Here is an 11,258-nt window from a genome sequence, read left to right on the forward strand (position 1 = left end):
TGTCTACACACAATCGAATTATAGTCGAGTAGGGTACGGCCACGTGACATATTACGTCACGTGAAATACAGACCACGATCTATAAGTTATTCGGCGATTCCGAGAGTGTGTGTATGTCGGGGTTGCCACCAAGTCACAAGTCAATCTCAATTTTACAGTTTCGAAACTCGATTCAAGTCGGGTAATTTTCAACTCATCACTGAGTCAAGTCCGAGTCCAAGACTTCGAGCAGAGGTCCAAGTACTTAGTGCCATGACCAATGTTCCCTCTAAGCTGCGCACGTGCGCAAATGCGCAGTGCTGACATGGTCTATGGGTACAGAATATCTAAGTTGCGTACAAAAAATCCGAAGCGACGACTTTTTCTTTTAGTCGTTACGCATTGTTGTCCAAGGATCTGCGCAGTGAGTTGTTGAGTGTGCGCAGACTCGTCAAAGATTAGAGGGAACATTAGCGGTGACCCGGGTCCGAGTCCAAGTCATTGCGTTGGTTGTTCCGTTTCGAGTGGAGGTCTTGTTAAACCCACTTTTTACTACTCTGTGTGGTGATATCGAATGCTTCGCATTTATAATATAGTAGCCTACTTTTCTTCACTTTTAACAGCTTCTGGTCGCATTTTCAAGCACCGGTACAAATAGATTAAATACCAGTAGTATGGTAGCTTTACCTATCTTCAAAATTACAATGAAATGTCGGTCTTGGCCGTCCCAGTCTCGAGTAATATTACTTGGTACGAGTCATGCTCAACGACTCGAGTGCAAGTCGAATCAATACAAAGATTGACTTAACTTTAGTCGAGTCGAGATATTTGGGTATTTTCAGACAATGACTCGTATCAAGTCGAGATACGGGAACGTTTCGAACACGGCCATCACTACCTCTCGAACCGTAGGTAATCATGAGTGGCCAAAGCCTATACTATTCAATATATTATGAAAAAAAGTTTCAACTGGGACAGAAAAATCGAGCAAGAGTGAATGTATATATGTATGGTACGCATTGAGGCAGGGTTGCTTCTTGGCGACTTTGAACATTTCACACTGTGCATGTTCATGGATGAAACCATATCTCTGTTGTCTAACCTGACACAAACTATCTGTGATTAAGCCAACCAGACATTTTCAATACCAAGTTAAAAGTGAATGGAATTATATATACGCATTCGAGCTAAATGCTGCATGAGTCGCGCGTGGCGACCACCTGAACAAAATGCGTGAGCGGTGGCAGCCGGAGAATGCTTCATTAGGCAAATTCCGAAAATTACGGCCCCCAATCGAGGATTTCAAAACAAATGCCGATTACTAACAAATATCCTGATGTTGCGAACCAGGATCGTCTACTTCCTAATTGCTGCATATTGTCTACCTAGTCGATGGATTGATAAATCCACAGATTCACCGTAAATCCAGATTTTATAACTCGACTTTTTGATTACGATCCCAAGTTCCCAAATTTTCATTTGTCTTTCAAGAGCCCCTTGGAAGTTATTCCGCGGCCCCCTGAACGGTTCACGGACGTCGATTTATGAATTTTGTTTTGCACGATTGTTTTATCGCTTCCTACAAGTTCCGTTCAATAGATGATGACATTTTTATAGTAAACTTTCATAAAAATCGATATTTTCAAGAAACCTTATTTTCGCATTTTTAAAATTTTATTTCGGGCAGGTTTGGCATCTGGTTTCCGTAAAGCCAAAAATAACAATGCCTGGTAATAACTAAACACATTTAATCCCTGTACAATTCCGACTCCTACTAACACCTGACCTGGTGCAATGCGAGTCTTTAATGAAAGAGACAGGGAACAAAATAGTCAGAAATGTAGTCGGTGTCATATATCTTCTATCACGCTATATTTCTTTCATAGCTTATGTTCTTGATTTATTGTAAACTCAGCAGTTCTCAAAGTCGATTCACGCCGGAGTTGGTCATTCTATTATTATTCGTAATTCATTCCAATTCAACAATATATACAATCGATGTACCATCGCTTTCTGACAGTTGGTCCATGTTGTCGTCAGAATCCAGGAGAAGGCTTTGAGCTGCGAGTGATTGCATTTGTTTGCCTTAAAATGAAGATCGGCTGTCAGTACTTAGCAGAAACACGTTATGGCCTACTTAAGGGTTTTGGACTATTCGCATGTAGGTGCTCACTGCTCAGCAAAACTACAGTTCGAATTGCGGAAAACACATTGTTGGAATCAATTTGGTCAAAATTATCGCTGTAGATTCCCAATCAACAACTATGAAAAATAGGAACTATATAAGCGTTATAGCTCCTTATATGGTTTTTGTAAAGTTTGCACGATTTCTAATTCAGTGTAATTTTGCTTTCAGCGCGTATGTGTTGTCTGATACGTAGCAGTGTGAATCGCAGTGATATATTTCTGGGTTGTGGTACAATATGTATATTCCGCAATCGACTCCAAATAAAATATACAAGTTCGAAAATGCTAATTCCCGTATCTGATTAGTTTCGGTCAAAACACAAGTATTATAGCGCAGTGTTAGAAATAGCGCAATAACTGTGACACGGGATCCATACCGAGCTCCTTTTCCGGTCGTGAATCCAGAGTATGAGGGGTTCTTAACACACTGTTATAGTCCATCGGTATTATGTCTCTTGTTTTGGGTGGGATTATAGATCTCATACCTATTATAGCATCGAACAAAGTGCTACTAGACTAGTTTTAGCAAAGGTTCAAACTCTACCGAAACTCACATGAAATAAATTACAGTCACACAAATGCATTACGGTATAACCAGGACTGTTATGTACCAGGGCCTAAACAGCATTTGATCAGCCTCCCCACACCCCATTGAAAAAAAAACTCGGTCTTTGGTCCCCATATGATCATAAACCAGACTTCTTAACCAATAACAGAAAGCACGTTTTACTGTTATTACTAGGGCGGTTTTTTTGACATCTCAAAATTTGTCAAAATTTTGTCAAAATTGTAGCGTTAGGTCAAAATTTGTCAAATTTTTTCATCAAGTCAAAAATTTTTTGACGTCTGCATTTTGTTTGTGTCGTATATTTTGCACTGTCGGTGACCATATCATCTGATATTTTACAGCTTGTAGCCTATTTTATAGGCCTACTATTGTAAACGGCTAATTGTCTGCTCATTGTGAATCATAAACGGTCAAATAAAACAAATATGTAGACAAGGTGTTATGGTCAACGTACCGCAATATGCTAACTGAAGAAATACTCCTTGGGCATTGCTTCATTCTTATATTAGGAAGCACATGATGAAAAATTGTGATGTTGAGAACATTATCAGAATGGAGCAACACGGTGTTTTACCAGCAGTGCACGCACAACTTGAGTGTTGTCAGCCAACAACTGCTACTGTTGAACTTGGCAAGCTTCTTAGTAAGGACATGCATTTTCTATTCAAGAATGTAGGGAAGTATATCTCGTTGCACTACGATTTTTTTTAATTATTTTCACCAAAACACATATTGTAGCCACTGGAATTCTTCATAGGGCCAGAATTTGTTATAATATTGTTTTTTCAGTAAAAAAGTTGCCTGATTCTGAGCCCAAAGCGTTTTTTCAGATCAAACTACTTCGTAAGAACAGCCAACCAGGAAAGAAGATAAGCGGTACAATTTTAACATTATGTGGGTAAAACACCTAATTTGCATACGTTAGGTAAAAAGTTGGTCAAAATCGTTACGAAATACGAGGACACCAACCGAAATGAAAGATATCGCAATGCCCACTGATGAGCTACCTGCTTAGAAGTTACAACATGATCTCAACCGAAAACAAGAACATGTGAACACCCTTTATGACGCGATAATGTAGTTAGCAAAGCACGACCGATCATTGATGCTGAGAAGCATCGTGACATTGCAACCTCCGCGAGTATAAGTAATCCGAGGCAGCGAAACTTAAATTGTGTTCTAGAATTGTGTGCATGATACATTAGTGGATGCCAATGCGAAATAGCAGTATCAAAATCCACTTCGATAAGAATTATCTATCGAATAAACTTTCTTACCGTGACTGTCGTAGGCGTCCATAAGACCTCTACTCATACTCTCTAATGTTCCAGACATCGTTTGCACGACGTCATTGCGACCGGTGAATTTATTTAGAACCGCTTTAATCCTCTTCGTAATCGCTATCACGTTTCTGTCACTCGTCGGCCGCCCGGTCATCACCCCTAAAAAGTCAAGGATTGTTATCCAATGGCACTATCGTCAACCGAGCAATACTGGTTATATTGTAGTTACAAATCGAGGTGATACATATAGATGTTAGCCCAACTATATCCGCAGCGCCTTCTGTTCATTCGATATGGTGAGCGAACTTCATGAAGGTTTAAAATACGGCTGTTTAGTAGCCAATATTGACTCCGTTTGTACTGAATTACTCAATTGTATTACATAATTCCGAAATCCACATTTTGATTCGTGAATCGGATAATTTCTGGTTCATTATATAGAGCCGAGGAGGTCATTGACGTAGAACTTCATCGTTATCAGAGTACTCAGCTCATGGGGTTCCAAACCTGGGGCGAAGAACTCATTGGGGTCTGCAGTCGAGCTCTAAGCGATCCACGAATAATCAATGCTGAAACTACAATTATAAAACTACATTATCTGTCACGTCTGTCCTTTCCGTCACTTACGGACTTACTGTGTCTCAATTTTTCGTCATCAGGTAGCATTTCACGCAACGACTAGACCTGGTGGCAATTCAATTTGAGACCTGCAATTTTAGACCCTGCATCCAGTGGCGGCTCGTGACAATATCGGGTGGTGGGGCAAGGGCTGCGAGCGACTTTTATCAACATGACGTCACAATGGCGTTTTCCAACGTAAAAAAGTAACTTTAATATGATGGTCACATGAATTTCCCGACAACAGTGATTTTAACGTAGGTGCCGCGAGAGGTTTGCCGGTGAGCCGTGACTTGAAGTGTGGTAACAAATGTTTTATTCATTTTTTTTAATCAAAGGATTATTTTACATAATGTACGTGAACTAAGAATCGTCCCTATGACACGAATCAATTATCAGGTCATCCTTAGTAGCATGCGCTATGATTTCATGATAGAGTTAGAGATTACGCAAATCGATAGGCCGTCCGAAAGTGTTTCGTAGACGATCCTGGTGTGTTACGACCACTGAGCTGGTGGTTACGAGTTACGACCAGGTGATAGGCAACCAAAGCGGAGGTACCCGGCGTACGATTGGATCAATGGACTGGACAATTTCTATCATCATCATCATTGGTTTATTAGCAATTTTATCAGTTCAATACACCACAAAAATGCGATACAATGAAAAGACAGGAATATGTCGAAGCGACAAGGAGTAGTCTTCTAGACCTTTAATTTTCGCTCTAAAGGCAACTGCGTAAACTAGCCTACGTACGGAGCAAAGATTCAATACGATTCATGTTCGCACTTGACTTGACCAGACTAATTCCAATGACTAGAACTCGAGAGATTGCGTAAGCCTAACTGCAAAGGTCAACGACTTCGGACACATACGCAATTGTTATCTCATAGATTGGGCCTGTCATATTGAATCCAGAACATCAATTTGAATGGTCTTTGAAGAACTAAGGACAGCAGCCTCGGAACTTCGGTCTCGGAACAACATAGTACATTTTGGCCTTGAAACTGGAGATTGTGACGCAACACATACGGCTTACTGTCTGCTGCCAAATCGCCGTTGGAAAATATATTAATCAATAAATACATGAATGAAAGCCGTAAACTTAGCATACTGTTACATGAAATCATCGAGAAGTAGCATTCGCAATCTCATAACCCATTCCGGCATGGTACACTGTCAAAATCAATACAAACAGACGAACACCGAACTTTGAGTAAAATAGATCGAGGAATAGGCTGATCGAATGATCAGCTGTTAGCCGACATCGAAAATGAAATAGCTATCGCATTTGACAGGGGATTGTAAGCAAATGGTTTGAAGGCCACAATTTCACAGTGAAATGCACATTGGCGAACATAAAATTATGTGAATATTTGAATGCAAACCGAGAATCTTAGTTAGCTGTTTCATGCGATCATCGAGATATACCATTGGAAATATCATCACCGATCTCGTTATGGAACGCAGACTAGATTAGCACAGACAGACACCGGCTTTTCCGTGAGATCCGCAATGATGTAGGTAGGCTAAGTATCAGATCAGCGCGCATCTCTACCATACTCGACCTCGAAAACGAAATAACTGCCTCAATCATTGAGCGTCAACTTTAAGACTTGGCACCGCGTTCGATACTAAAATCAAGACATACCGTGCAAAAGCTCATGACAGATCTAGGTATGGAACATCGTTAAAATCAATAGAGACCAATAACGGCTTTTGCGTAAATCTGTTAGCGATAAATGAAGAGTCAGCTCTCACTCGACTTTGGAAACGAAATTACCACCCACATAGTTCAGTGACAAACTTAAAACTTATTACAGCGGTCGATACTAACATTAAGACTTACTGTGCCAAATATCATGACCGATCTCGGTATGGAACATCGTCAAAATCAATGGAGACCAATACCGGCTTTTGAGTAAAATCTGTTTGCTGTACAATGTACATGATAGATCAGCACACACTGAACTTCGGAAACGAAATTACCACCCTTATCTTTGAGTAGCAAGCCTGAAACTTGGAGCAGTGCTAAATACTACCTTCACGACATATCGTACCAAGTTTCAAGAATTATCATGGTGCGAAACACCGTCAAAATCGACATATACCAGCAAAGGTCGAGTCAACGCATATCACGGTAACCGAGTTCAGATATAGATACGATTGTTACATCACACCTTAAGGGCGACAGGCATAGCTGCCCCACTTGCTCGGCCATTTTACGAATAGGAGAGAGTAAATCACCGTTTCTTTATTGTGCGCGGCTTTGAGAGAATAGATAGTGAAAGCTTGTTATGAGCGCTACCGGGGCAAGCCCCGGCTAGGCATTCACAAAGCGAAAACACAGAAGAGAATTCGATTTTCGCAGAGACTTCGCTATGTATGGGCATTTGTTAGCGAAAGCACAAGAATAATGCGGGTTTCGCCGTGATCTCGGTATATACTGATTGCTGTGCGTCTATAAATGGTTAAATTGTTATTGAACAGAATTTTAGGTGGGGCAATGCCCCAGTTGCCCTATAGGACGAGCCGCCACTGCCTGCATCACGGTGTATGAATAGGAAATAGGAAGCGAGTGACGCAATGTGCTACGCGTCATCGTCACGACACTAACGGTCGTTGGTTCGAGCCCCTGCTGTGCACTGTTTTATGTGCCGTCGGTTTCTCTACACGCCTCATCGCTGACCTCGCTGCCGTAGCAGCAGTGTTTCTAAATCCCAGAGTGAAGCTGAGCCGAGCCAAAAGTCGGCAGCAAAGTTCAAGCTATGGGCTAATGAAAAACGAGAGAAACCGCTGATGAAATAGAGAGAGAGAGAGCATGGAAGTCGTCCGCGACATTACAATGGCCCGATGGACTGAAAATTACGATTACTGAAAATGATGTCGTGGCGCAAATGACCGCACAGACGATAAGCGCGACTTTGTGTGCCAGTGTGTATGTGAATGAGAAAACTAGTTGTTGTGTCACGAACTCGCGAAGATTCATCTTGCAGTTGATAGTCACATACAATTAATTGCTAAATGCACGCAACCCCTCGACCAACGTGCGTTTTGAAATTAATTTGGAATTTCACTTCTATACATTTCATATCATTTTGTGTTTCTATACTTGAAGTAGTAAAGACTGGTCTTGCAAGTCATACCCATGTTTGAAATGGAGTTCAAATTTTTGACATTACTTCTACTTCTACTTTTGCCTGACGAGCCACTCTGGCTACTTTGACGACATATGGTTAAGGGGCGGGGTTTTAAGCAAGTGAAGACAGCTATCAATCATCTCGAAGAAATTTCCAACTTAGTGACAATAATTCGTGTCAGTTTGTCCCGAGCGGCATAATTACAACACATGCCTATGTAGGGATACCATATGTCCTATTTTTTCAAGTAATGTAAAATGTTCAAAGTTGACGTCTAAATGTCTCCTTTTTCGCAATATATCCTCTTAATATAGATATGAGAGTTAAGCGACTGTACAAAGACAACTAAACAATGTCACGATAGACGTGAGAACTGGCTTTCGAAGGAATTTGTAAACAATAAACAACGTTCCACGGGAGGTTGGCTACAACCAATTATACGTGGGAATGGGTCTTTCGGTGGTCGAGTCGAGAATAACCTTGTTTTAATGACTTTGTTATTTAACGTAACCAAAAATTGGACGCGGAAGACGCATTTTAGGTGCCGAATCGGAAAAATTAATTAACCGTAAAAATTTCAAAATTACCCGTTTTAACGTCGGCTATTGTAAATTTTGTGACTTGTAAAAAGTGTCCTCGATTTCGGATGTATAAATATGGTGATGCTAGCCGCCTAGCGGGATAGTTAATGTTGGCCGATCAATTTAGTCAGGTTGTTCAGGTTGTATACCGCAAATGCGACTATCACTTGCCATATTCTACTACAAGTTAGAAATACCCTTGCGAGATACCATTCTTCTTGTTCGAGGTCGTAGGCTCAATTCTGTTCCTGACGATACGAAGCATATCGTTGTTTTCATATATGTTGCGCTTAATACAGGTAAAACAGAATGGAACGAACGGCCTACCTGTTCTAAAAACTGGAAATCTTCCAGCATCACTTCCACCCCACCCATTTGCCAAACTATAATGATCCTTGAAATCTGCTGACAAACAGACAGAAATTAATGATTCGTCCTTGCCTTATCGTCTCCCCAGCAGCGTACTACATCATACCAGTCTCGTTCGAATGATAGTTTTGAAATTGAACATTCAGATTCATTTTGTGTTTATTTGCAAATTTTCGAATCTTCTTCAAAACATGACTCCTGTACTGTGGAGCACGAAGCTGAGTATCCCTTTGAGAATGTTCTGTATATTGATAATAATGTATAGAGACATTGACTTGCGATGAATATCTGGAAACAAATAGACCTACAACACACAATGAAACGTCGCCTAATTTAAAGGAATCGAATAGTTACGGTTCGGCATAGTATAGTCGGATATCTTCCAGTATAAAGCCAGGTGTTTATGAACTCGGTTGTTGATTATCCTACGTAACTAGTATTACTTGATTCAGCCATTTCATAATTCAGAGTTTGAGCTCGCTACAAAGTGAGTTTACACCATGAGTTATTACAAGCTAATTATCTTCGACATTTGTTTTTAATATTTTACAGACCTGTGCAGCACTTGGATGCTGTGATGTAGCGCTGCTTGTCGGCACTGCAATGACATAACGAACCATTCCAATAACTCCGACATCAAAATTGCACATCGATACTTACATACGCTAAGAACAGCATACGACACGGTCAATCTCCATAGAAGATTCATTTCAAAACGAAGGATATCGCTTTAATGCTGCTCTGGATCTCATAGGCATGGCGGCTTTTATATCAATTTAGTGATACATTGACATTGTCTTTATAAGGTTACTCAGCTGTATAGGCTGTATCCTGAAATATGTAGCCTAAATCTAACCCGACTCATCCGCTTGTAGTCTAAACCAGTGGTTCTCAACCGCCGGTCCGCTGACCGGTGCGGGTCCGCGACGACATTCCTGCCGGTCCGCCAGGCATATCACAATTTCATACCTTAATTTCAAGATGCAATTTTGAAGGCGACAAGTACAAAATAGATACGAGCTGACTCACGTTAAACAGCGCAGTTTGCGCGATCATTCGTTCTCGATTTATTCATTTTGTGCTGGACCGTAACTGGGGAACCCTAAACCACCAAATTGGAGAGTGGCCGAGCTTGAAAAGGGTTCAAAGTTATTTGGCAAATGAACATAAATCATAGTGTATTTTTTGGAAACTTTTCCCAGCATTTTTCGATTTCTTTTCGCGCTCTTCGCGCTTTAGTGTCACTAACTGCCTCGCATCTAGGTGCCCTTCTCCGAGAAATACGCATGATTTATAGAAATAGGCATTTTTACGTCAGCCATTGCCGCGCCACGATGTACCAACACATAATAAGGTTTAGGCTTACATGGAACTCCGAAAGTTGTGTCAAATATTTGGCAGCGAGAAAACCGATTCAGTCATGAAAGATCGAAAAGTTTCGCTATTGGCGCGATTAAGCTACATAAACTCTCTGCTTACACTGAGTAGAATGAATGTGCTCACAAGTACAGGTGAAAACATCAACCCAACTGTAGGGTCTGGGGGCATAGCCCCCAGAAGTTTGGCTTATCGCCCTGAGGGAGCCCAAGACCAAAGTTTTGGGGGGTGGGATGACGAAGTCATTTTTCTGCCCGGATTTGCGCATGACCGGTATAGCTGCTGTAAGGTGTTTTCTTGCGGCACGCATTGTATTCATATAATTACCAGAGTAGCCTGCGTCTGGTGGCAGTGGGCAATGAGCAAGGTAGCACGACAATTTGCTTGGTTCTACTCCGAAACACTTATTCTCTCGCGATATTGTCAAAGACAAGAATATTATTAGTGTTGGCGTAGTCGGTTAAACCCACGGCCTTCGGCGCGAAAGACTGTAAACGACTCTCGGCGGTAGCACGTTTATATCTGCACAAGGAAATTTTACCTCGACTCAGCAGACTCACTACCATAAAACCACATGGATGCCATCATGAAGATAATTAGTAACGATCAAGACCCTCTAAATGTCACTATCTAGCACCATATATTTGCAAAAAACGGTTGCATACTCAACATTTTTGCTTAATTTCAATTTTCAAAGTTCACCGGTCCGCCAGACAATTTTTTGAAATTTTACCGGTCCGCGAGGCGAAAAAGGTTGAGAAAGGTCTAAACTTTAAACTGAAATTATAACAGAACAATTCTGAATGAGGATCTGATAACTGTAAAATCCCACGATTTCGAGTGTTAAACATACGTCTGCCATGGTTAATTACATTTGGCCATATGCGTTGTTATTGTTCACGGCTAACTAATAACCTCGTCTTCTGCGGAAATACGAATCCTTGTAACAGTTTTGAAAGGGGCGCAACGGATATGACTTCAGTGCGCGCATGTAAAAACAATGTTTTAATGCACTATAAATAAGTGACATAAGTTCATTAGGATGTACTTACGGCCATGTCTGCTTTATTAGTTCCAAAACCATTTTGACTGAAGTGCTGGTGAGGTCATTAAAACATAATATGTAACATGGTAATATACGCCAGAATCTGGCGCT

General features: G+C 41.0%; 1 protein-coding gene across 7 annotated transcripts; it reads right to left on the reverse strand.

Annotated features, from left to right (window-relative positions):
• Positions 1 to 1,829: 1,829 nt before the first annotated feature.
• LOC145434537 (uncharacterized) lies at positions 1,830 to 9,599 on the reverse strand. Of its 7 annotated transcripts, XM_080311884.1 has the most exons (7): positions 9,386 to 9,599; positions 9,283 to 9,323; positions 8,832 to 8,970; positions 8,684 to 8,761; positions 8,554 to 8,604; positions 4,012 to 4,176; positions 1,830 to 2,064 (listed from the first exon to the last, which is right to left on the reverse strand). In XM_080311884.1, exons 1-7 carry the CDS (start codon positions 9,432 to 9,434, stop codon positions 1,949 to 1,951), a joined length of 639 nt encoding a protein of 212 aa, XP_080168010.1. In that variant the 5' UTR covers positions 9,435 to 9,599; the 3' UTR covers positions 1,830 to 1,948. The 7 variants fall into 7 exon arrangements, 6 of the variants coding, with proteins under 6 accessions (XP_080168010.1, XP_080168011.1, XP_080168009.1 ...); XM_080311885.1 differs by having other exon boundaries at positions 8,684 to 8,758; positions 9,283 to 9,599; XM_080311883.1 differs by having other exon boundaries at positions 9,283 to 9,599.
• Between the last annotated feature and the right edge of the window lie 1,659 nt (positions 9,600 to 11,258).

The sequence above is a fragment of the Botryllus schlosseri genome, chromosome 2, assembly GCF_051294905.1.
Source record: "Botryllus schlosseri isolate E-star chromosome 2, Bs_hap1, whole genome shotgun sequence".
Classification (NCBI taxonomy): Eukaryota; Metazoa; Chordata; class Ascidiacea; order Stolidobranchia; family Styelidae; genus Botryllus; species Botryllus schlosseri.